Here is a 27,048-nt window from a genome sequence, read left to right as displayed (position 1 = left end):
ACCGCTACCCGTTTCCTCTCATATCTGAACTCTTTGACCAGATTCGTGGAGCCCAGATCTTCACTAAACTAGATATCAGAGGAGCCTATAACTTGATTCAGATTCGTCAAGGTGACGAATGGAAAACTGCCTTTCATACCAGAGACAGGCACTACAAGTACCTTGTGATGCCATTCGGACTTGCAATGCCCCAGCAGTTTTCCAAGAATTTATTATTGAAATCTTCAGAGACCTCCTGTACCAGTCTGTTGTCGTCTACCTTGTCGACATCCTGATTTGTTCTCAAGACCTTGACTCACATCGGGAACATGTCAAGGTAGTTCTCTCTCAGCTCCATGGCAACCATCTATATTGCGAATTGGAAAAGTGCTTATTTGAATAGACTCAGGTACCTTTCTTTGGATAACTAGTCTCCGGGGTGGGTCTTCAGATGGACCCCAAAAAAATGGAGTCTATCATCAATTGGCTAAAATTTTAGCCCTCAGTGATACACGGTGTTCATGCAACAGTGCTGCAAACATGTCAAAACATGTAAAATTTATGCTTGCCAGGTCACCTAAACCAAATCATAACTTTGCTTCCAATTGTGGTGGAACTTTCATGTTAGTCTTATTTTGAGGCTAAGGGACCTTAGTTTTCATAAAAAAAAATAATTTTATATTTAAATATTGACTTCTACATTTCAAGGTCACATGATTTGACCTTTGACCTTGAATGTCTAAAAAAAAAGTGTATGTTTCATTACAGTATGCACTGTTTCAATAAACACTTAACTTGCGGAGTCCCGACTTTGCAGCTTAAAATTAACATTTATCTAGCTCGGACTATTAACTGATGTGAAACTCAACTGCCGGAAAGCTCTGTATTCGGAATGAGTTTCTGTCAGCATGCATGGATCGGAAATGTGCAGATTTGTTTTTTAGGTAAGTCTGTTTATAATCCAGTCGTTTTTTTATCCAATCGGATTTTCTTTGTACGGATCCTGCTTGTCTGGTTTGTGGTACTCTGAAAAACGTACCAAAACTGAAGCAAGAAGAGTACCTGGAAGTCAAACATTTCATGGTTTAATACCAGGAACACAGAATAGCTTAATGATGAAGAGGTTTTCTGCAGACTCATCCAGTGGAATGAAGGAAATAAATACACTGTATGAAACATTGACTTTGGAAGAAATAAAAGGTTTTGTGACTTGTGTCTATGATGATGCTTGCTGGTTAGGTTGTGTCATGAATATGAATGTAACATCACAGGATATTTTAATCAATTTTCTACATCCCAATGGTCCATCACCATCATATGTGTACCCTCATATGCCAGATGTCTTGAACATTCCAATAAACCAAGTTCTCACTAAGGTTGATCCTGGGACTGCAACTGGATAAACCTACACACTATCTGCTGTAGAAACCCAAAACACAGAAAAAGTACTGCTGAGGAGGAGGAGGAACTGACTTGTACCTTTTCCTCAGAAGTGTACACAGCATTATACATCATTCTATGGTACAGAAATCTTGTAATCACGTGTTGTGTTAAGGTATTTCACTGATTGAAAATAAATAAAAAAAATTAAAAGAATTGAAGATTTTTTTTACTCCTGTTCCCAAAATGAAACTTATACCAAAGAAAGATTGTATTTAACTGCATAACATACTTCATGTTCCAAAAAATTAAACAAACACTTTTTTTTTTAGATATTTAAGGTCAAAGGTCAGATCATGTGACCTTGAAATGTATAAGTCAATATTTAAATATAAAATATTTTTTTTATGAAAACTAAGGATCCTTAGCTTCAAAACAAGACCAACATAAAAGTTCTAGCACAATTAGAAAAAAAGTTATGATTAGTTTTAGTTCACCTGGCAAGCATAAATTTTACATTTTTTGACATGTTTGCAAACCTTTTGCATGAACACTGTGTATCACTGAGGGCTAAAATTGTCACACGCCGGCCGATTGGGCTGTATACCCGATCCCCGGCACTCTTACTTGTGTCCGCGGTCCGTCCGCTCAGTCCTGGCTGTTGCCATCTTCATTTCGGGTCTGCGCATACCCGTTCTATTCATTTTCTCTGCTCCTCTCCTATTGGTTAATGATTTTGGCTCCAAAGTTTAAAAGGCACCTCCCCTTGAATGTTTGGTGCCTGTTCTCTTAGTTACCTCCTTGGTACTAGACGTGGCTTCCTTGTACCTGTTGACCGCAGAGCTGACACTCTATTTCTGCTCTTCACCTCAGCTCCAGTGGTAACCTGCTGACTTCGCAACTCATACTTCCTAGTGTCCCTGCCACCATTCAAGTGGTAACCTGCCGTCTGCACAACTGACACTCCACTCTCTTTCTTTGCTATCCCAGCGGTACCTGTGTTCTACTCTTCTCCACATTATGTCTGCCATTGCTGCTAGTTCCTCTAAGGGGTTTCGCCTGGTACTCCTAGTGAGGGCCGTGACCTGTGAGATAGACGCAGCCTTGCGGCTGGTCCCTGGTGAACACCGCCTTCTCCTTAGACTTTGCGCCTTGCTTGAGTAGTACAATTCTAGGCAAACCATAGGATCCACCCTTCTGAACTGCGACAAAAATTTTACATATGAAAGTAACTTCATGTCATGTATCATCCTACTAAATTTCACAAAAATCTGAGATGGGCCGGGTTGAAGGTTGTGATAATTTGGCATGGAATGACCTGAGTACATTAGAATCCTCACCTCCCTTTCAGTTGCGCCAATATCAGCTAGTGGCTACCTCAGCTAATTCTGTGACAACCTTTTGCGGAACATCAGTCTGTCCCTGATATTGTTTCCTAGAAAGAAGTGGCTTCTTTGCTGGCCTTCTAGACACCAGGCCACCCTCCAAAAGTCTTTGCCTCACTGTGTGTGCAGATTCACTCATACCTGCCTGCTGCTATCCTTGAGCAAGCTCCGCACTGGTGGTGCCCTGATTCTGCAGCTGAATCAACTTTAGCAGACAGTCCTGGCGCTTGCTGGACATTCTTGGGTGCCCTGAAGTCTTCTTCACAACTATTGAACCTCACTCCTTGAAGTTCTTGATGATCCGATAAATGGTTGATTTAGGTGCAATCTTACTAGCAACAATATCCATGCCTGCAATGCCCTTTTTGTGCAAAGCAATGATGACTGCATGCGTTTCCTTATAGGTAACCATGGTTAACAGAGGAAAAACAAAGATTTCAAGCACCATCCTCCTTTTAAAGCTTCCAGTCTGTTATTCTAACTCAATCAGCATGACAGAGTGATCTCTAGCCTTGTCCTTGTCAATACTCTTACCTGTGTTAACGAGAAAATCACTGATCTGATATTAGCTGGTCCTTTTGTGGCAGGGCTAAAATGCAATGGAAATGTTGATTTTGGGATAAAGTTCATTGTCATGGCAAATAGGGACTTTGAAATTAATATCGAAACATCTGACCACTCTTCTGAAACAGCAGACTCTGTGAAAAATTATATTTGTGCCCTCAAAACTTTTGGCCATGACTGCATTATATATATACATAATTCTGGACTAGTATTTCTATTTAGTGGGACATCATTCTGAACTAGTATTTCTTTCTACTTCTATTTAGTGAGAAACACAGGGTACTGTTGCTGTATGTATAAGTTTTCAGTGTTCTCCCTAGAAAATGTTGCCAGCCACGTGGCATTAAGAAGTAGCCGGGTGGAGACATTTATAACACTTTGCAATAATGAAAAAAAACAGAGGAAAAACGTTTTTTTTCAATGGTAATAGAACTCTGTTGGTCTCCAAGAGCCGGGTGGCAAGTAAAAACAGCCGGGTGGAGAACCCGGGAAATAGGTGCTGGACAGAACACTGCAATTTGGTGTTGTTCTGAAGCCCAAAAAGCATAATGCACCAACAATATATGTAAAACATTGGTGCCACATAAACTTATGTATATTTTGTGCATGTTTTCAGCACGAACTTGAGGGAAATAAAGCAAAGCAGAATAACTAAAAATAAAGCAATAAAAAGCTAGTAAAAAAAAATAAAAAAAATGCTCTTGTATCCATACTCTTACATATACTGTATGTAAACAACTTATTAATTATATGAAGATTAAGATGAGGCTGAAGTTAGCTTCATATTCTGCCAGCTTCTTATTCGCTTCTTACTTTTAAAGCATTAAATCAAATTGGATGACTGATTTCACATTAGATTTACAATAACGGGGGTTCCTTCCACAAATTGCAATAGTACTTAGCCTGGCCCAACATTGGTTACAGCATGAAATCAGGTGGGCACAGTCACCGTATTTTATCATTTTGAATAAGTAGCTGTAGTTTTTGATAAGTGGGATCAACATAGGGTGGTCAATTACATACAAAAAAACTTGTCTTTTGCCTGGCCCAACAACATTTTAGGCACTAAATCAGGTGGCAAATTGGCACAGGTGCAAACTGTAGGAATTAACTCCACTCTCTTTCTCAATGTTTTTAACTTGGTACAAAAGACATGCATCCTCTTTGAAACAAAGTATGTGCTTTGTCTTATATTAGAATTAGAGATGCTCAGGCTCAGTTCCCCGAGAACCGAACACATCCGAACTTAGCATATCCGAGTACCGACCCGGCTTCGCACCTTTTTTTTTTGGAATTGAAAACAAGGTAAAACGTCATCGTTATGTTGTCGGATTTCGGGAGTTTTGAAATCTATAAGTACAGCCCTCCACAGTGATCTAGTGCTATTTCACAGAGGGACACAGGAGGGGTAGCACAGTTTGTAGAGCAGTTGGGCAGCAACGCAGATAGAATAGAAAGAGGAGGGGGTAGCAGTGTTCAACAAACTCTACAGTGACATTCAAGAGCTCCATTGCTAATTGTCACTGCTGAAATACAAATCCTAGTGCTGGCAGGCTTGGCGTAATTCTGCAGTCACAATCTACTGTGTTATATAGGTAGTACACAAAGAGGAGAGATCCATTACTAATTCTCATTGCAGAAATACAAATCCTAGGGCTGGCAGGCTTGGTGTAATTGTGCAGCCACATTCTACTGTGTTATATAGGTAAAACATAAAGAGGACAGCTCCATTGCTAATTCTCATTGCTGAAATACAAATACTAGGACTAGCAGCATTGTCTTCGGAATTTACAGTCAAAGTGAACGGTGTTATATAGCTTACACACAAAGAGGAGAGCTCCATTGCTATTTGTCATTGCTGAAAAACAAATACTAGGCCTGGCAAGCATTTCTTCTAAACTTGCAGTCAAATTGTACAGTGTTATATAGGTTACACACAAAGAGGAGTGCTCCATCGCTAAGTGTCATTGCTGAAAACGGGATTTATACTTACGATAAATCTTTTTCTCTGAGTCCATCTGGGGGACACTCCTTCACCATGGGGTTGAGTCGGGGGGAGGAGTCTGGCACCCAGTTAACTATTTTCAGCTGACAGCATATCACCCCCGCCAATTCCCCACATACCTCAGTTTGATTACCAAAGCCCTCAGGATGATAGGCCAATCAACCAAGACACACCACTCAACAGAGGGGGGAGTGGAGATAAAAGAAAACAACGAAAAGACGGGGGGGATCGCAGTGTCCCCCAGATGGACTCAGAGAAAAAGATTTATCGTAAGTTTAAATCCCGTTTTCTCTTACATCCATCTGGGGGACACTTCTTAACCATGGGGACTTACTAAAGCAATCCCTCTGAAGGGTGGGACCGCTCTGATCTCCTTGCATGTAGAACACTACGGCCAAAGGAGGCGTCCCCAGACGCAAATATATTAAATTGGTAGAATTTTGTAAAGGCATGGACCGAGGACCAGGTGGCTGCCCTGCACAGCTGGTCCGCCGTGGCTCCATTCCGTGCCGCCCAAGACGCCCCAACCGACCGGGTAGAATGGGCAACAATACGCTTCGGCACAGGGAGATTAATACGGACATAAGCCTCCCTGATAGTCAGGGTAAGCCATCTGGCAATAGTTTGCTTAGATGCTGGCCATCCCCGCTTGGAAAAGTCAAATAATACAAATAGAGAATCTGTCTTACGTATCTTTGAAGATCTCTTAACATATATACGTAATGCCCTCACTACGTCCAAATATTTATTTGTCTTTGTTCCAGGAGTCTGAGGCTCCTCTCTGAATACTGGAACAACTATATCCTGATTAATATGAAAACCTGAGACCACCTTAGGGAGAAAGGACGGAACAGTCCTTAAAACTGCTCTATCCTCATGAAAAACCAGATAAGGTTCCTTGCAGGATAAAGCTCCCAGCTCCGAGACCCTTCTGGCCGAGGCGATAGCAAGCAGGAAGACTGTCTTCCATGTCAAGAACCGCCACTCTGCTGAGAGTAGAGGTTCAAAGGGAGGCTCCTGCAACATGCTAAGGACCAGATTAAGATCCCAAGGCTCCGCAGGATGCACGTAGGGCGGCTGGATGTGAAGCACTACCTGTAGAACAGTCTTAACATCCGGAAGCTCCGCCAGCCGCCTGTGGAAATACACTGACAAAGCAGATACCTGAACTTTTAAGATTCCAAGTTTAAGCCCCGCCTCTAAACCACACTGTAAGAAGGCGAGAAATCTAGCCAGACTAAAGGTTTTAAAATTGTAAGACTTCTTCTTACACCACTTTATATATATATGCCAAATACGGTGGTAAATTCTGGCTGAAACTGGCTTCCTGGCATTCAGGAGAGTGCCTATTACACCCCCCGAGAAACCTCTCGCTCTCCACAGACTGGATTCTAAGGCTCTGCCATAAAATTCAGCTGGTTCAGCTTCTGACGCAAGAACTGTCCCAGGGACCGCAGATCTCTTCACATCCCTACTGGCAGTACCAGAAAGACTAGACGATCCTCCGGACTGACTCTCCACAGGACCCTGTGGGGCAGGTTTTACCTGCAGCCCCAAGGCCTTGCTAGGACGTCCACTACCAGTGGATCCCTTGTTCTTGCGCAGAACTCTGGGACCTTCCTGCCTTTTGTTCGGTTTTTGTCCGGCAACCACCAGCTGAGGACCTACCTCCTCCACTGGTACCTCGAACACGGGAATACTCCTCTGGGGTGGAACCCTGCACAGGGTAAGGTCCCGAAAGTTGTCACCATCTTTCCCAGCAGCTTCAAAGACCTGGCTACCGACAGCCTCTTGTCTGACAGGATCCTGCCTGTCCACTCCATCTAGGACCTCAACTTGTCCTGTGGAGACAACATTCTGCTGCGTATTAAGTCCCTCCCTAGTCTAAAGAAACTCATTCTTAGACAAGGGATTCTCTGTGACCCTTTCAGACTCCAGAAGTTCGGTCATAGACTGAACGACCCGTCTGGCCTTAGCACCCCGAATGGGTGTGACTAAAACCCTTTCCCTTACTGGGATTTCTAAGCCTGTATAGCTTCGTTAAAACAAAGCAAATCGACAGCCCTGAGCTCTTTCTGTTTTGACAGAAGCCAGCGAGGTAATTTTTTCCAAAACTTGAGGTGAGCTGGTCCCATGAATTCTATCACGATATCCTGGACCTACTCGTGTACCGAGGACCTTGTCTACTGCTGGGCAAACCCAGGCAGCCGTCCTCCCACCACACCCTCTGTAACCAGAGGTGGGTGGTAGTCATGCTGCCGGTCTATCCGGCAGCTTGGCGAAAGAATCTCTCCGCACCGCAGGGGCAAAGGATGACCTTCCCCTACGGGACTGTCTCCTGGATTCCACGGCCCCTGGATTGGTAGTCTGGCCTCTGCCAGACCCGCCCCCGTAAGGAGGCTGTCTGAAAGAACTAAACCTAGGCCTAGCCCTAGGTCTTGGAGTATTTACAGGCAAGGACGTTTTCTTGCCCCCTGAAGCCTGTAAAATCCAAGAGTCTAATTCTGGACCAAATAGCATCCCACCCGTATACGGGATGGATTCTAATGATCTTTTAGACTCTGAATCCGCATTCCAAGCCCTTAACCATAATGCCCTTCTAGCTACTACAGCTATAGCTGAAATAGACGAAGCTATGGAGGCCGAATTATGGGCCGCTTCATATACATAGCCTGCTGCCTCCCTTAGCTGCATGGCCAGAGGCAGTAAATCTGAATCCTGCAAGGCAGACTCTAACTGCCCTGCCCAGACTTCCATGGCCCTAGCTACCCAGGTAGAGGACAATGCTGGCCTGAGGCTAGTACCAGCAGCCAAGAAGATCGACTTCAGCAGGGATTCTAACTTTTTGTCAGTCGCTTCTTGTAAGGTCGCTGACCCGGGTACAGGTAGTGTAGTCTGACGAACCAATCTCGCCACAGGTGCATCCACCTTTGCCACCTGTTCCCAACAGGTCATATTCTCCTTCTGAAGGGGATACAATACGCCAAACTTCCTTGGCATAGAGAACCTTTTATCTGGATACCTCCAAGAGGCCTCTACAATATCCCTCAACTCAGCTGAGGGAGGGAACCTGACCACCTGCTTAGAAGCCTTCTTAAAGAGGGAGCGGTCCAAGGACTTTGTCTCCTCTACTTCAGCAAACCCCAGGGTCTGATGAACTGCTCTTACCAGATCGTCCATACCCTGGTGCCTAGAGTTTCCTTCTGACTCTATAATGGACACATCTGAATCGTCCAACAATTCCCCCTCCTCCTCTGAGGAACTCTCAGAGTCTGACACTGACCACAGCGCTTTAGCTGGTCTACGTCTTTTAAAACTACGCTTGTGCCTGGGGTTCTCCAGTAGATGGGTAAGCCGGTCCAGGCCTTTAGCCACCGCTGACCAACCCACCTCTCCTATATGGGAAATCCCCGGGAGGGTTGGGGAGGGAATTAAACCGACCCCTGGGGAAAATGACTCATCTGTCATTCCTACTGTTACACCCTGAGAAGCCACAGATGTAGATGGGATCTCAACTGGTTTAGATAACAGACTTACAAGGGTATTAATTCCCTGTGTTAAGGCAGCCGCCCACTCAGGAGGATCTACCGTTATGGTGGAGGTGTCTATAGGCTGTTTCACAGGAGCCACAGTGCAGGCCGCACAGAGCCCCCCCTGATCCAGCCGTTCAAAATGTAATGTTAAATTAACAAGTGAAGAGACATTATGTTTGGTACGTGTTGTTTTGCTTTTATCTGCCATTACAAGATAAGAAAAACTGAATCACGTTTCAAAATTCACAAACACTTCTCCAAATTATCAGAAAATACAGATTAGGTTATTTAACATATCATAGTAATTCTGATTTAAATAAGACAGGCTTGGAGAACTTTATGGTTTTCTCATAAACAACAGTTCTCTCAACACATCATTGTCTTATAATATACATGTCTACACATGCACACACATACACACAGAAGAAATAAAAGTGATACTCAGCGGGGAAGATATGTGTCAACAGTGCACTTTTCTTCAAATGACTGCTGCAACTGTCCTCCTTTTGAACCCTGGCGCCCAAAAGGAATCTTCCACGTGCTCACTCAGCGGGGGGGGGGGGGGAAGCGGTGTTCCTCAAACACATTCCCCTTCCACTGGCTCTCCTTCTGTGTTATATACGGTACTTTAACAGCGTTTTGCCCTTTCTGTTATCTTAGGGAAAACCTGTTAGAACGTGTTCCCCGCTAGCGCTATCATTAGCGCACCATCCTCAAGAATTCACTGCCATCCCATGGGAGGAGGAACTTGGTATACTCCAGTTGGCTTCCGGGGAACCTCAGCAGTAAAGGCGCTTTCTGCCTAATGGCAGTGCCCGTCCTGCATCAGCGGGGAGAGTCTCTTGCCGACTGCTTCCCGCTGTGAGAAGCGCTTCACCTCCTCTGTCAGCGGGGGCCCCCCCGACAGACGCTTCTCCCACGAGTCAGCTCCGTTGTACACGGAGCCTCTCGCCGCTATCAAAAGAAAAAAACTGCAAAAGAAAAGGATAAAACCTATTACCAGTGAACCCTGTTCACTGTCTCTCTTGAAGCTCTTCAGGTGCGACCTTCTTCCAAGGGCACCCAATTCAAACTGAGATATGTGGGGAATTGGCGGGGGCGATATGCTGTCAGCTGAAAAAAGTTAACTCTTTGGGTGCCAGACTCCTCCCCCCGACTCAACCCCATGGTGAAGGAGTGTCCCCCAGATGGATGTAAGAGAAATAGAAATTATAGGGCTGACTGGCTTGGTCTACATCTGCAGTTACATTTTACTGTACCATAGCTCACTCAGAAACAGGAGAGGTGTCCGGGATCAGTGCTGAAACAGAAATTGTAATAATAGGGCTGTCAGTGTTCTTAAAAGTCTCCAGTGACATACTACTGTGCCATAGCTCATACAGAAACAAAAGGGAGGAATGAAATTGTTGTTGTCACTATCCATTCTTAGTCATGATAATACTAATCCCTCTACCTCATGTGCTAAAGCCTATCTTCAAGTGCATAGTGGTCAGGGAAACAAAAATGTATATAAAAAGCTTGTACCATTTTAAAGAAAAAAAATGCTCTAATAAAGGTGAAAGTTTACTGTAGAAAAACATACAATTGCCAAGATGCCTTTCTACCCAAAATATTACCAAGCATACCAGCATCAGGTAGCTCTCTTCTCTTAGCTAGATTTCAGCACCTGCAATCTACACTGTCATCATTTTCACCCTCATCACTGTGTAGATGTTCCTCAAACAATACTAACTCATCCCCGTTGGAATCCACCATCTCAGAAGTCTGTGTACTTTGATGTAATTGCCTTCCTCATGGAATTTGTACTTAATTTTATGGCAGAGCTGTCACGATTTTTGGGAAATTCTTTTAGACCAGACCAAATGTCAAAATGTTGAGCTTACTCACCTGCATCACCACCGAGTGTCTTGGGAAAGCTTAGTTTTTTACTAGAAGCAGTTTCCAGAGAAACTGAAGGAGGAAATGTCCTTGTGTCATGTACCACTTGAGCTGTCAGCCTGCTGACCACAAGCTCATTGCATCTCTTGTGATCTGGGACAGTGGGAAATAAAGATAAGAGATAGCTCTTAAACCTAGGATCAAGCACAGTTGCAAAAATGTAATGATCCGATTTCACGATGTTGATAACTTTATGATCCTAGCGAAAGGAATAAAGTACTTAATCTACAATTACAATATAGTTAGCGGATTTGCTTTGTTTCGTTCCCTCCTTCCAATTTCTCTAGCTGTTTCTCAAAAAGTCTAATTAAGGCAATCACTTGACTAAAGCTAACAGTGTCTGCTCTCTCTTCACAGGTGACTCCTTCACTGGACTAAAGTACATTCTCAAATGATATTCTTCTTGCAGCTGCTGCATTTTCCTACATGCTGTTGCACAATCCTGAAAATGACCCTAAATATTTTGGGACACAGACAGCATCTCCTGTATGTCATTGTCATTTTTTAAAAAAGTTCTGTACCACCCAGTTGATTGTGCGAGCAAAACAGGGAATGTGATGGAATTCCCACCGCTGTAATGCTCTAACAATATTGGTGGAGTTATCATGAATTACATATCCTCAGGAGAGTCCAAGCAGAATAAGCCATGTTGCAATGACATCCCTTCGTTTTTCAAACAGGTTGTCAGCGGTATTACCTTTAATCTGCGCCTTGTCTCGTCTCTGATAACCACCTGTCACTCCCGCCTTCAAAACTCCTAACATGCTGCTCCCCACTTATAGAATTCCCTACCCCGCTCAATCAGACTTTTGCACAGCATTCAAATCTTTAGATGCTCTTTGAAAACCCATCTCTTTTTTAGAGATGGGTTGCACCCTCACAACTATCCCGATCTCCACTCTGAGCCACACTCGCTCCTTTTGATTCAGCTGTGCCCTCTTCCCTTTAGAATGTAAGCTCTCTAATGAGCAGGGTCCTCTATACCCTTTGTTTTCATGTTTCCATTAATTTTGTATACCTTGTCTGTGCTTGTTTTACGTATGTCTTGTTTTATGTATGTCCTTGTCTTCCCTACTGTACGGCACTGTGGAGTACTGTGGTGCCTTCCAAATCTACTATAATAATAATAATAATAATAATAATAATAATAATAATAATATGCCTCTTAATAAAGCAGATGATACACAGAGTAGCCTGTCTTAGAAAAATGTGACGTACTTGAGTACATGCTGCTGTTGTTCCTGCTGTGAAGGAAAATCACCTACCCAGTGGGCTGTCACAGTCATATAATCCTTAGTTTGCCCAGTTCTGCTTGTCCACATATCTGTGGTTATGTGTACAGTGGGTAGAATGGCATTTTGTAGCCCAATAATTACATTTTTACGAACCTTCTGGTAGAGGCGAGGAATAGCTTTTCTAGTAAAATGGTGTTGTGATGGAATTTCATAACAGGGACACAAGACCTCAAGTAATTGTCTAACACCAGCTGCATTAATAGTGGAGATTGGACACAAGATCTAATACTAGCATAGTCGCCATGGCGCCTGTGATCCACTTTGCGACTGGGTGACAGCTTTCAATCTTGCTAAGGATTGTTTACCAGTCAATTTTTGTAAACTACTAGTAGTCTTCTTCTTGGTCTGCTTCTGGGTTGAAGATCCACCCCCAGCAGCAGGAGCAGCAGCAGTGGGCCTAACGCACAAGGATTCTTCTGAGGAGTCCTGGATAGGGGAGGAGTCATCTTGCATTAGCAACTTGGATGCAGGACTAACTCCGATCACTTGTGAGGATATTTGATGATGAAAGAGTTGGGGTGTAGATTGCAGGTGCTGGGACCTACTTGAGAAAAGGGAGATAGCTGATGCTGGACTGCTTGCTGTTATTTTTTAGCATAAGTTTCTGATTTTCCCAAGAGCTTTCCATGAACTCGCTTCAAATGGCGTAACATGGATTTGGATCCTAGATGGTTAAGGTCCCTACCTCTACTGACTGTGGCTTTACAAACGCTACAAATGGCTAGCCAACTGTTGTCAGGATTTGGGTAAAAATAATTCCACACAGAAAAGGTGGATTTTTTGGTTTTATGCCCAGGCATGACAATGGCCATCTTCTTATCACTGGCAAGAACTGCTGCAGTCTTTGTTTGAAAGTGTATGAAAATAATATTGTGACCTGTGAGGTGGTCAAAATTGACTGCAAATTACTTGAAAGTAGTGTTATTGAGGTTAATAATAATGTAGGAACACAAAAAGAGCAAAATTATGTGATTTTAGCATATTTTAGCAATTTTTCTAAAAAATACATATCCAAAACCAAAACCAAAACACAAAGCTAATCCAGATCCAAAACCAAAACCAGTTAACGGGGGTCAATAAGAATCTGCCTCTAAATTGCAGTTCTGATTGACTTATAAAATGTTTAGGTCCAGGTGGATCATATGGTGTAGGCTCATTTTTCTGCATCATTGCGAGTGCGTATAAACATTGCCCTATAGATGGCAATTGGAAAATGTGCACCTACAACCTTGCTAACAAATAGAACTATGCAGTGTGATAAATCATGCTCTTATTTTGAACTCTAATGCGCAACAACGATCCTAGGGCTTCCTGCGTGGGATTACTGGCGGCATCTAGGTTTTGGATTTTGGCACCTCCCCACCTCCTATGGGTCACTTTCCCTCACCTCTTCTGCCCATCATTTATCTTCTCTTCTCTCACCACATGGGTCACTCGTTGTTTTCGTCACACATCACTCCTTATGTTTCACTAAATATTAACCCTCTAGCTGTCATTTTAGCAAAAAGCATAGCTGTTCCCCCACTGACAGCTAAAGTGATAATGATAACATGTGGCCTTTTGAAGTACTGTAGTGCCTAAAATCTGGCATCTTTTCGCCATTTCAGCGAAGATTGTGATCTTGTCAGGTGCGAGCATTGCCAAGAACATAGACATATGGCTAATTGTTGTAAAGTGATTAAATTTAATCTATATGGTGAAGTGGGACATTCTTTTTCCAAGTAAAACCAAGTGCACCACAACAGGGAATCTGATGCTGAGATGGCGGAAAAGGCTGAGGAGGTAGAGAAAAAACAGAGGAGTCCTCCCAAGGCAAAATGAAGAACCTAGGGAATGTTTCAAACTAGCCAAGACGTAGGGCTGGTGTATATGCTCAACCATGTAATAAGAAACCACAGCCTAAGTCAAGATCGATGGTGTGGTCGGGCCAGACTTGCACTAATAGGGAAAAGAGGTGAGGAGAATATGGAAGAAGGTGGTTACAAATCGGAAAGGGGTAGGGCAGGTCCAAGTTCCCATGAACCAGTTGTTTTGGCTAATAGATTTAATACATTGTCAAGTGATGAAGAGTATGGGGAAATTGTGAGTACTACTGGTGGGAAGATGGTCCTAAGGCCCGAAATGCAGAGGACTAGGGAAAAGGTTAGGGTAAGGCAAGCTGATCCCTTTGTGCAAAAGGTGGTGAGTGTTGAGGTCGGAGCAGGTGAAATAAGGGGGGGGTAGCGGACAGGTCAACATTGTGGGTGTAAAATTTCCTCATAAGTCTGTAATTCAAGTGGGTGGGGAATCCACTAATGTAATAGAGGATGCTGATACTACTGTATTACCGAAGTAGTTCATGGCTCAGGTGGAGGGAATGAAGGAGATAGAGAGGCGGATAAGAGAGAATTGATCCAGGGGGGAAGAGAAGGGAATAGATCCAAAAAAGAAGGACCTGGTGGGGACAATTCCTAGGGTGGAAGGTGTGGTTCTGTTAGAAGACACTTTGGCTATAAGCAATGGTGTATAGAGAGAAAGGTCCTATAGAGGTTATGTAATATAATGCTAAGAGGAAATGAAGGCAATGCCTATGCTTATAGTCTTTATTGATGGTTTCCCAACCCATAGGGTTTGTCACCATTAATGTGGCATCTGTGCATCTCGATCAAGCTCGTTATTTGGCCTTGGATTATTTCAACATGCTGGACGTCGATTTTTTGTTTATGCAAGAGACTAGGGTTGGGAACCTTGTAGACCTCAACAAATGCAAAACAGGGGTGGAGTCGAGATCCCTCCTATTGGTTTCTTGCGGCCGAGCCGAACGGTCGAGTGGCAGTCATCTTTACAGGTATGGCAACCATTCAGCGATTATAGAAATACACGGTCAGATGTATGGTTATAGATGTTTGCTTGGGGCAGGGTCCTGAGGCTGTTAAATATCTATGGTCCACAGACTACTGTGCAGGAAATGCCTTTTTAGGGAAATAAAACCTTACCTTTTTACAGGCCAGCAGATTGCCTCAGCTGTGATTTTAACACCACTATCAGGCCAGAGGATATTCAGTGATATTTAGTGATGCAGGGTTTTTAGTTAGTATGGTAAGTCAGGCTGGGCTGGTAGATGTGCATAATTGTCACTCTCCAGACCTCACAGGGTTCACCTTAATTAGAGGTAGAAGTAGGTCAAGAATAGATAGGTTTTTTGTTAAAGGGAGCTCTGTCACATCAACTCCAAAGTTGTTTTTGTATGTCTTTGAACATTTCAGACACCCCATAGAAAGGCAGGGGCCTGTGGCATCTGAACTCCGGCATTCTGGAGTAAGAGAAGGTTAGACAATTCTTTAGGGATTTCCTTGAAACCCAAGAAATACTTTTAGACTCAGGTTGGGGTAGGCTAGAGTTGTGGGAAGAATTCAAAGGAAGAATTCTGAGTTGTTTTTTTAAGGAACTGGTAGTTCAGAGGAATTGGTTAAAAAGGAACATCTGCCATGCCATGAGACGAAAATTAGATTTCCTGATCTCAGATCAGAGGGTGGAGATAGTGGGGAAAATCTCACGGGTAAAATCCCAAATAACGAAGTGCCACTATGCCCTATATGTCTCTTTAGTTTTGGAAAGAAACTACAGTAAATGCCACTCTCCAGATCCCTACCTGAACTGTAAGAGGTTGGTTGATGAGAAAGAGGGGAGGAAACTGTGCAATGGGATCCTCCAGAAAGACCAAGGAGGTATTTTGTCAGTTATGCACTTCTTCTACTCTGCCTTTTGTCTGAGAACGACTTATCAGAGAGGATCGAGCAGTTTCTAAGAGGTGTGACTGGGCTATCAGGCTTCTCTTGATAGGTATCAAATAAGAAATCCCCAGGCCCAGATGGTTTAATATCTGAATTTTATAAAGCCTTTGTGGACATCCTAGCTCCGCACCTGATGGAGGTGTTTAACAAGAGATTGAGTAAAGGGTAACTCCCTCCCTCCATGGGGCAATACACCCTTATTTTGTCATCCATGGGGAAAGACCCATCCAGGATTAAGAATTGGCGCTTCATCGTTCATTTGGATAGGAAGATTCTGGCAAGGGTAATTTTTAACAGGATTATGGAAGTTTTGGGCCTGTTACTTAGCCCTTCTCAGCACTGTATGGTGAAGGGTTAAAGCAACATTAATGCTGTTCTTGGCATCCGGGAGGCCGTTAAATGGTGCAGGGCTAAGAAGTACATTCTGGCACTGGATCAACTGTGTCAATCATGAATACCTGTGGGCATTTCTTGAGAGGTATGGTGGTTGATTGGCCATGAACCATTTATAGGAAGGCCAAGAGCTTCTCTCTTGTTAATGGTTGTGTGAGACCTACTTTTGTGGTGTTATCTGGAGTCAGACAAGGTTGTCCCTTGAGCCACCTCCTCTATGTATTTGCAATCGACCCTTTATCAGGAGGATTGAGAATGGTACGTTGAGGGGAGTGCAGCTGGCTATGGATGTTTCCCTGAAGGTAGTGGCCTATGCTGATGATGTCACGGTCGTCTTGTCAGACATGGCCGAGATGCATGGCATTGAAAATCTGATCTACGAATATTCTGAAGCTTGGGGTCAGATATAAACAAGGAAAAGAGTGACGATCTCAGGTTAGGGGAAAATTGGAGGCAGTTTGTCCTTTCGGATGCGCTCCCTCAATCTCAGACATTCAATTTTGTTCAGTTGATTATGACCAGTGAAATTGGGAATTGAAACTGGCAGATGCTGCCTCTAAGGTGGAGGACTGGAAGAGCTGGAAGCTACCCTACAGAGAATGAATTGAATGAATCAAAGTTTACTTGATTCCCAGTTTTATTGTATGTCAGTTACATATGTCTGTTTCCAGAATTATTAAGGGTCAAGGTCAGTCCCTAGTTCTTTCAGTTGTTATAGGTTGAACAAGTTGAACTTCCTCAATAAGAGTGTGATATACAAACTGAAGGATAAAGGTAGCCTTGGAATGATAAAACCAGTACTGCCTTCTTAAGGCTTTATCTCAGGAGTCTCCCCCTTGGTGGGAAGATGCCTTTCGAATTTGGGTGCATGGTTGGATTTTGTGTACTCACCTTGATGTGCCCGTTACTAAAGGATTGTCCAAGTGATATGTGCTCGAATGGTCTGTCTTTGGTGAATTCCAAGCAGATTACTCTTAAGTGTAGAGATCTTACTTGTCTTGCGTTTCATGGGAGGTTCTACGTTAAAGGGAACCTGAAGCATAGGGGTGTCGATAATCGTGGTTGACCATGGGTGGAATGTCTTGGGAAGGTGGAGACAATGGACCACTTCTGTCACGCTGTAGGCCTATGAAGGCTGAAGATAAATAGACACTAACCGGTACTAGCGCAACTGGTCAAACAGGCGCGGAGTCTAACGTGCCCCTGGTGTTCACCAGGGACCCCCGCAAGGAGGTTTGGACTTCGCAGCAGAGAGCACGCAGGTCGTGGTCCTATTAACCAGTTACCAGTGTAGTGTAGAGAGGTCAGACGGTTCCGGGTCACAGAAATCAGGTATATCAGGTACAAAAGGGAAATCCAGTAGAGTAGTCGCCAAGCCGAAGTCACAGTACAGAATGGGTCACACAGAGAAAGAGGATGGTCACCAAGCCGGGTCACAACAGTAAACAGGAAGCAGGATACTCAGGGAAAACAAGGGAGTGTGGAAGCCAGGAACACTGGTGGTGAACCTGTTACTCTGGCACCCTAATGGCGCCAGAGGCAGGTTTAAATAGGACCCTGGCTGCGGTGATTGGCAGAGAGAGGGAGGCGGCACTGGAGAGAGAAGCAGTGTCCCGTTGCCTAGCAATTGGACTGAGAACAGGGCGCATGCGCCCGATACCCGGAAGTAGGTCCACGGCAGCTGACAGCAGACGTCCGTTCCCCATCTGACAGGGAATCAGCGGGGACGGCGTCTGACAGTACCCCCTCCCCTCCTCCCTCTCAGAGAAGGATTAACTTTCTTCAGAAATTTTGCAAGGAGACGAGGAGCATAAAGGTCGGCCTCCGAGACCCACGATCTCTCCTCAGGACCGTAGCCCTTCCAGTGTACCAGGTATTGAGGTTTGCACTGGAAGAAACGTCTCTTCAGAATCCTCTCGATCTCAAATTCATCCCCTAAAGATGTCTTGACAGGTGGAGGAGGAACAGGTTCTTTGAAAAATTCGTTGAGAATTAGAGGTTTCAACAATGAAATATGAAATGTGTTATGGATCTTGAGAGACGGAGGTAGTGAAAGCTTGAAGGAAACTGGATTGATTACTTGTGCTATGGAAAAGGGACCAATAAACTTAAGAGCCAATTTCATGGATGGGACTTGAAGTCGAAGGTTGCGCGTAGACAACCAAACACGGTCTCCTACCCTCAGGACTGGAGCAACTCTTCTATGAAGATCAGCCGCTTTCTTCTGTCTCTGTACAGAAGTAGACAGTGCTTCTTTGGTTTGAGACCAGATTTGAGAGAAGTCATGGATGAGAGTATCAGCCGCTGGTACTAGAGAAGAGGGAGCTTCGGATAAGAAAGGAGGAGTGGGATGTCTGCCGTAGATAATGAAAAATGGAGAACGACCAGAGGAGGAATGTAGAAGATTGTTGTGGGCGAATTCGGCCCAATACAGGAGATCATTCCATGTTGTTTGATGATCAGAAGCAAAACACCGTAGGAAACACTCCAAGTCCTGATTCACTCGTTCTGTTTGTCCGTTAGTTTGGGGTGATATCCGGAGGAAAATTTGAGACTGACTCCAATCTTATTACAAAAAGCTCTCCAGAACTTAGCGACAAATTGTACTTCTCTGTCAGAGATAATCTCTTGAGGACATCCATGAAGATGGAAGATGTTCTTTAGAAACAAATCTGCGAGTTTAGGGGCTGAAGGGAGACCTTTACAAGGAGTGAAGTGTGACATTTTTGAAAAGTGGTCTACCACAACCCAGATGGTATTGTAGCCATTGCTCAAAGGGAGATCGGTGATGAAGTCCATAGTAATGCTGGTCCAGGGAGAATCCGGAATAGGCAGAGGAAGGAGAAGACCAGAAGGATTTTGTCTTGGCACCTTATGGCGTGCACAAACCAAACATGCAGATACGAATTTTTGAACATCTGAAGCCAGTTTAGGCCACCAATAGTATCTGGAGAGGAATTCTTTGGTTCTCTTGTAACCGGCATGGCCGGCAAATTTGGACTCGTGAGCCCAACATAGTAGTTTAGAGCGGAGATGAGGTTCCACAAATGAACGCCCTGGAGGGGGAGAGGTCACTGAAGAATTGGTAATCGCCACAGTTTGCATTGGATTTAGAATCATTTTGTTGTCTAAACAAGTGAGAATACCAGTATTATCAAAGGACCCGGAGAGAGCATCGGCCTTGGAGTTTTTGGAACCGGGACGGAAGGTAAGAATGAGTTGGAACCTGGCAAAGAAGAGAGACCAGCGAGTTTGACGGGGGTTAAGACATTGTGCCTCCTGGAGATAAGTAAGATTTTTATGATCTGTCATGACAGTGACGGGATGTAAGGCACCCTCTAGTAAGTGGCGCCACTCCTCAAGGGCAATCTTGATGGCTAATAATTCCTTGTCACCGATTCCATAATTTAGTTCAGTGCTAGAGAATTTCTTAGACAGGAATCCACAAGTCTCTAATGTTCCTGAAGAAGATCTCTGGGAAAGTATTGCTCCAATTCCAACCGAAGAAGCGTCCACTTCAATAAAAACGGTCTCCCCTGGTCTGGCTGTTTGAGTATAGGGGCCGAAAGAAATGCTTCTTTAAGAGTCTTGAAAGCCAATATGGCTTCGACAGGCCATGGTTTGCTGCAGGCACCTTTTCGAGTTAAAGCTGTAACAGGACAAATAATGGATGAAAAGCCTTTAATGAACTGCCGGTAATAATTGGCAAAGCCGATAAAGCGTTGGGTAGCTTTGAGACCAATAGGTAATGGCCAGTTGACAATGGCCTCCACTTTCTGGCCGGTGCCTGAAACTATATACCCTAGAAATGGAACTTGTGAACGCTCAAAAAGGCATTTCTCCAGTTTACAATATAAGGAATGTTTCCGGAGACGAGAAAGAACATTCTTGACATGGAGACGATGAACATGTAAGTCAGATGAAAATATCAAAATATCGTCCAGGTAGACAATCACAAATTGATACAGAAGATCCCTGAAGATCTCGTTGACAAAATCTTGAAAGACTGCTGGGGCATTGCAAAGTCCAAACGGCATAACTAAGTACTCATAGTGCCCGTCACGGGTGTTGAATGCCGTTTTCCACTCATCGCCCTTCCGAATGCGGATCAAGTTGTAGGCTCCTCCGAGATCTAATTTAGAGAAGATTTTGGCTCCTCTGATCCGATCGAACAGTTCTGTAATTAATGGGAGCGGATAGCGGTTCTTGATGGTAATATCATTAAGACAGCGGTAGTCTATGCAAGGTCTTAATGAACCGTCTTTTTTTTTTAAAAAAAAGGATCCAGCTCCTGCTGGCGAGGTAGACTTTCTGATAAATCCTCTTTGAAGGTTATCTGAGATATATAAAGACATCGCCTTTGTCTCAGGGAGAGCCAGGGGATAGACTCTACCTTTGTGAATGGTTTTGCCAGGAATTAGCTCAATGGGACAATCCCATGCTCCGTGTGGAGGGAGAGTCTCTGCAGCGGTCTTGCTAAACACATCAATGAAATCTAAATACGGCTCTGGTAGTTTGAGGTGAGAGTCCAGAGAGAGACAAGGTAGTTGGTTAGGAGGAAGTATTTTCGAGAGACATTGATCGAAACATGAGGAACCCCAGGAGGTAACTTGAGTGTGAGCCCAATCGAATTGTGGTGAATGTTTCCTGAGCCATGGTAGCCCTAAAATGATGGAGTTAACGGACTGTGGGATAACCAGGAACTGAATCCACTCTTGATGGTGAACCCCTACCTGCAACTGAACTTGAGCAGTAGTGTTAGTGATGGAACCGTTGCTGACACGGTTACCGTCAACTGCAGTAAGAACCAGGGGTTGCGGCAAAGGAGTGCAAGGTATGTGAAGCTTAGACACCAGAGTGGCAGAGATGAAGTTTCCTGCAGATCCGGAATCCACAAATGCAGAACAACTTAGGGAGGAATCCGAGAATTTGAGGGTGACAGTCATCAGAAAACTGTTATCTTTGGAAGGAGAGGGAGAATGGGGACAGGAACCTAGAACAACCTCCCTGGTGTTGCCTAGGCGGTGAAGTTTTCCGGCCCCTTGGGACAAGAAGATAGCAGATGGCCGGATTCTCCACAGTACAGAAACAGACGATTCTTGATCCTGCGTTCCCTCTCATCCCGTGACAGGCGAGAGCGTCCAATTTGCATCGGCTCTTCCGCCGGGAGAGCTGGAGATTGAAAACGAGGAGCCAAACGTACAGTGCGACGACCTTGGACCCTCTCCTGAGAACGCTCTTGAAGGCGAATGTCTACCTTGACACACAGAGAGACCAAGTCGTCAAGCTTGGACGGAAGCTCTTGCAAAACCAGTGCGTCCTTGATAGGATCTGACAGGCCTTGCCAATAGGTGGCGGTGAGAGCTTCATCATTCCAGCCTAATTCTGAGGTTAAGGTACGAAACTGAACAGCGTATTGGCCTGCAGTTAAGGAGCCTTGGCGAAGAGCTAACAGACTGGATGCAGCCGAAGACACACGACCAGGTTCATCAAATACCCTCCGGAAGTTCTCAATGAAAGTATCAGAATGAAGGAGGGATCCATCTCTTCGTTCCCACAGTGGCGAGGCCCAAGCTAGGGCTTGTCCCGTCAGGAGGGAGATAATGTAGGCTACCTTAGCTCTCTCAGATGCAAAGTTTTCCGGTGTAAGTTCAAATTGGATGGAACACTGATTCAGGAATCCACGGCATCCTTTGGGATTACCGTCGTATTTCTCTGGGGTAGGAATCCGTAGTGTTCTAGAGGTAGCAAGTACTGCGCTTGGTGGTGCAGCGGCCGGAGCAGGATCAGGAGCTGGAGCTGCTGCCTGAGAAGTGCTCAGGGAATCCAAGCGGGAAATCCCTCCTTGTAAACACTGCAAGAGTTGTGCTTGGTTGGCCTCCTGCCGTTCTACCCGTACCCCTAAATGGATGAGGAGGTCTCGGGATGAAGGTTCTCCGGTACCGTCAGTCATGGCCAGAGTAAACTGTCACGCTGTAGGCCTATGAAGGCTGAAGATAAATAGACACTAACCTGTATTAGCGCAACTGGTCAAACAGGCGCGGAGTCTAACGTGCCCCTGGTGTTCACCAGGGACCCCCGCAAGGAGGTTTGGACTTCGCAGCAGAGAGCACGCAGGTCGCGGTCCTTTTAGCCAGTTACCAGTGTAGCGTAGAGAGGTCAGACGGTTCCGGGTCACAGCAATCAGGTATATCAGGTACAAAAGGGAAATCCAGTAGAGTAGTCGCCAAGCCGAAGTCACGGTACAGAATGGGTCACACAGAGAAAGAGGATGGTCGCCAAGCCGGGTCACAACAGTAAACAGGAAGCAGGATACTCAGGGAAAACAAGGGAGTGTGGAAGCCAGGAACACTGGTGGTGAACCTGTTACTCTGGCACCCTAATGGCGCCAGAGGCAGGTTTAAATAGGACCCTGGCTGCGGTGATTGGTGGAGAGAGGGAGGCGGCACTGGAGAGAGAAGCAGCGTCCCGTTGCCTAGCAACGGGACTGAGAACAGGGCGCATGCGCCCGATACCCGGAGGTAGGTCCGCGGCAGCCGACAGCAGAGGCAGACGTCCGTTCCCCGTCTGACAGGGAATCAGCGGGGACGGCGTCTGACACTTCTTGCTTCAGTGTCCTTTTAATATAGAGGTTTAAAAGGGAGTATCCCATGCCTTAAGCCTTTCGTAACTTTTGGGGCTCAGTAACCCTGGGGATCAAAAAGTGTGGGGATTCTGATTTAAGCACTCATTTTTAGTAAGTGCAGATGTTAGATTTTGTACGTTAAATGTGTTTAGTGTCCAATAAGGGCAAAATCCTTCCCTGTAGTGAGGCAGTGGAAAGCATTCTGCATGAGGTTTGAAACATAGGAGAAAAGGAGAGGGGCAAGAGGTATGTTGCGAGCCGGGCTAGACTCTGACGGGGGTTGTGACCTCCCTAGGTGGCAGCTAACATCTGGCAGTCTTTCGATTCTTGGCTATCTATCCTGTTCTTTCACTATTAGATTTTTTGGAAATACTTTTATTTTTCTTTCTAGTAAGGATTTAAAGTTTGTTTAATTTCCTGACAGTAAAGGGTGTGAGTATTGTGTTAGGGGATGTCCTGTTTCATTGCTGTATATAGATAGCTATTTTCTATGTGAAGTGATGTTGTTGTTTTTGTGGAGGGTTTGTAGTAGAAATGAGTGTTATGATAATGTGAAGTTTCATTCCTATTGATCCTTTTTACCTTTTGATGATATATATATATATATATATATATATATATATATATATATATATATATATATAGTCTATTTTATTTTGGACAAAGGGAGATCGTAATTTTTTTTGTTGCAATCTTGCTTTTAATAAAAATACCAAACCTTGCAAAACTACAGCTACTTATTCAAAATGCTATATATGCCCACTTTGCCACCTGCTTTCATGCCCAAAACTTTGTGGGGCCAGGCAAAAGACAAGTGTCATATATGCAACAGACCACCCTGAGTTCATTCCCATGATCACATTTGTGGCCCAATGGCATTTTACCCTTGCAAAACTACAGCTATTTATTTAAAATTATAAAATACCTGATTTTATGCCACAACCCATGTTGTGCCAGACTAAATACTATTGCAATACGTGCAAGAGACTTAATTTTGTGTTAAACTAATGTGAAATCAGTGATCCAACTTGATTTATCCTTTAAAATTAAAGTTTTCTGAATAAGAATCTGGTCAAATAAGAAACTAATTTCAGCCTCGTATAACAACTAACCAAATATTACAAAATAACGTGTGAATTTCCTCAAATCGGTCACTTTAAATGCAATGCAAACTGTATTCCAGATGTTCGTTTGCTCTGTATCGTATAAGTACAACAAACTGTCAATTACAACAGAAAATATGGTAGAAATATACATTGTCCTAAGCCCTTATTTCACCCTCTTATCATTTATTGCTGTTCTTGGTAATGTCACTGCATTTATTTTAGTAACATGTGTGCGGGTGCAGTGCTCACCAGCTTACCTCCTCTATGCTGACTTGGACTTCAGGAGGCAGAAGCCCGACCAACCAACAACTGCAGGACGCTGCTCAAATTGTGTCACATGATCTGGAATCTTGGGCACCAGTTCAAAATACATAAGAATATTTCTAAATCGGAGCCATTTTTGCGAGTTAATTTACATATCTTTCAAGTCGATTTTAGTCTACAGACATATGGCCGCTGCTAGTCCTTCAGAGAGACATTTTTAATTCAATGTCAACGCACTCAGTTGTTTTAACTACATTAACCAAGAGGCTTTGCGCAGCAGACGAGGCATTTTTATATAACGTCATCTCATCGCGCTCTTTGTGATCACGTCCAAAAAGCGCATTTTCACAGTAGGTTCCTGGGCTCTGTGCGGTGGATACTTCCGAGCCTTCTGTCTGCGCTCGTGGTGTGGTTTGTTTGCGGCCGACGAGATGGCGGCCGTACTGCAGCAAGTGTTGGAGAGGGCCGAGTTGGCCAAGCTTCCCAAAGCTGTGCAGAGCAAACTGGAGAGGTTCCTAACCGAGCAACAGGCTGATATAGACTCAATGAAGTCCAGGCATGAGAAGTTCAGAGTGGATTGCGGTATGTAATAGCACAGCTCTTTACCATTAGGATGCAGGATCAGAGTCTGGTATATGTTTTTGAATTTCGCATTTTCCATCAGTGTATGCCCTTACACTGAAGACAATTTGATAAATCGATATATCTCAGGTAAGTTCCAAATAGATGACAGTGAGTGTCTCTTGTAAGCTCCTAATATGATTAGGACTACTCATTGGCTTTCCCCCATAAATTGCTTGTAGGAAATCTATAGCTGTACAAACTACTTTTGGGATTGCTGTACCTATTGTTATAGGTGATAGCTTCTTTAGTTAGTACCTACTGTTGTCACCAGCATAATTTGAACTCGGATACCCTTCTTTCACTATGGTTCATATGTTCAGAATATAACATACAATGTAACCAGTACTTGACCAAAAGTCATCCTATATTTTATGTTTTAATAAAGAGTGAAGTGTGTTTTTTGTTTTTTTCCCTTTGATTGAAACATTGAAAAATTTTTACTAGTGAAATATACATTTTGTTGGTTGACATAAACTGTCAATCAGTTTATTTATGAAAATCTCTATTCCTAGCTTAATAACCTTCTACAGATTTTTACTAACTTAATGGTGACCACAGTCTTATGGCATTTCAGTTAAAATGAACTAATATAGTTTTTGTTATTTGGCATGTACAAAAGTGGTCTCATCTTGGGTATATTTAATGATCATTTTCTTCTGAATTTGTGAGGCCATGTACTTGACAAGACCAACAGAAAATGAAAATGCAAAAATTATTTTCTGTTAAACATGAAGGTCAAATATATTATATAATGGAGCACATTTCACTGTAGCTCTGTTAAAAATAAAGTTGAATAGATTAGTTCACCTCCACATCCCCTGTTTTGTGTTAAATCTCACCCATATATTTAGTGCAGTGTCCTAATATAAGTTAAGCTGGGTACACACTACACTGTTTTCGTCTAATAATCTGCTCAAACAGCCGACAAACGACCGCTCGTTCAAAAGTCGGGTCAGTGTGTGCAGTGACACGATGGTCGAAAGTCTGCCCAAATGGACGATTATCGCCTCATTTGGTTGGTCGTACCGTTTAATATATTCGTTCCAATCTCGTTTTCGCTGTGTAGTGTGTATAAACTCCCGACTGATCCACAACAGTGAGCACAAAATTACTGTCATTGCTTACGACAACCTGGCTGTAAAAAGTCGCTAAAGGGACGTCCGCTATTCCCTTTATCGTCCTAAACAAGGCTAGTGTGTATGCAGTCCATGGACCGAGCGATCGGAGCATCGATCGCATGTAAATTTCTAGGCATAAAAGTTGGTCAAAATTTCTGTAGTGTGTACCCAGCTTAAGTGTGTATCAATCAACCGGTCCACGTTTCTATACAGCATGTCTGCAAGTTTGTCATTTTTATTCTAACTAGCAAAGATGGAAGATAGAGCAGCAATTCCCTCATCATATGGCTGCCTGCTGCAAAGGGGTGAAAAGGGTTCATTTACTCTTAGTGGTCTTAATGTTGAAGAGATTGTAAATTACAGTTTGGGCAATGAATCCAAGTAGCCACTGCACCTATACACCAATGGTCTCTACATTTTGAGGATTATTCTCTTATTGGGTGTCAGACCATTACTTTGTTTCACATCTGTACTGTTACTATTGCATAATCAAGGTTCCTATCTAGTTACCTTGGTTGGAGCCACAGATCACATCTGTACACTCCAGATGATGCAGACAATTGATCAGTTTGGATCTCTGAGGCCATGGTATCATTTCTTTATTTTTATACTGGTGAATAGTTGAATGATAACTATTTCAACTTTTTATTAATATTATTGGTTCCTAATTTAATAATCTTAATATGCACTAGACAAGCACTAACACTTTTTTTTTTTTTTTTCTTAAATTCTCATAGACCAACAGTACTTTGAAATCGAGAAGCGGCTAGCTCAAAGTCAAGAATGCCTTGTTTCTGAATCTCAAGAATGTCAGAATCTAAGGGAACAGCTGAATAAGAAAAGTATGTTTATGTTCCGTATAATGTAAGGTTTATATTAGTGCAATTTCTGATTTTGTAATGCTTGATAGCATTTGTTTTAACAGACCTGCAAATATCTTGGTGGTTAGCACTTCTGCCTCACAACACTGGGGTCATGAGCTTGATTCCCAATCATGGCCTTATCTGTGTGGAGTTTGTATGTTCTCCCTGTGTTTGTGTGGATTTCATCCGGGTGCTCCAGTTTC

At 43.7% G+C, this 27,048-nt stretch overlaps 2 protein-coding genes across 4 annotated transcripts in view; one reads left to right on the top strand and one right to left on the bottom strand.

Annotated features, from left to right (window-relative positions):
• ODR4 (odr-4 GPCR localization factor homolog) overlaps positions 1-24,329 on the bottom strand; it is a 90,782-nt gene extending 66,453 nt beyond the window's left edge. The window contains exon 1 of the mRNA XM_075182678.1: positions 24,234-24,329. The gene's annotated coding sequence lies outside the window, so the exon portion shown is untranslated. The remainder of the gene's footprint in view (positions 1-24,233) is intronic.
• Positions 24,330-24,576: 247 nt separating this feature from the next.
• The window catches only part of TPR (translocated promoter region, nuclear basket protein), a 148,138-nt gene continuing 145,666 nt past the window's right edge, over positions 24,577-27,048 (top strand). For all 3 annotated transcript variants that reach the window (XM_075182673.1, XM_075182672.1, XM_075182671.1), the window contains exons 1-2: positions 24,577-24,822; positions 26,720-26,824. In XM_075182673.1, the coding sequence (XP_075038774.1) occupies positions 24,672-24,822; positions 26,720-26,824 (256 nt within the window). In that variant the 5' untranslated portion in view covers positions 24,577-24,671. The remainder of the gene's footprint in view (positions 24,823-26,719; positions 26,825-27,048) is intronic.

The sequence above is a fragment of the Mixophyes fleayi genome, chromosome 8, assembly GCF_038048845.1.
Source record: "Mixophyes fleayi isolate aMixFle1 chromosome 8, aMixFle1.hap1, whole genome shotgun sequence".
NCBI classification, from domain to species: Eukaryota; Metazoa; Chordata; class Amphibia; order Anura; family Limnodynastidae; genus Mixophyes; species Mixophyes fleayi.
This window is presented reverse-complemented; position numbering and strand designations above follow the sequence as displayed.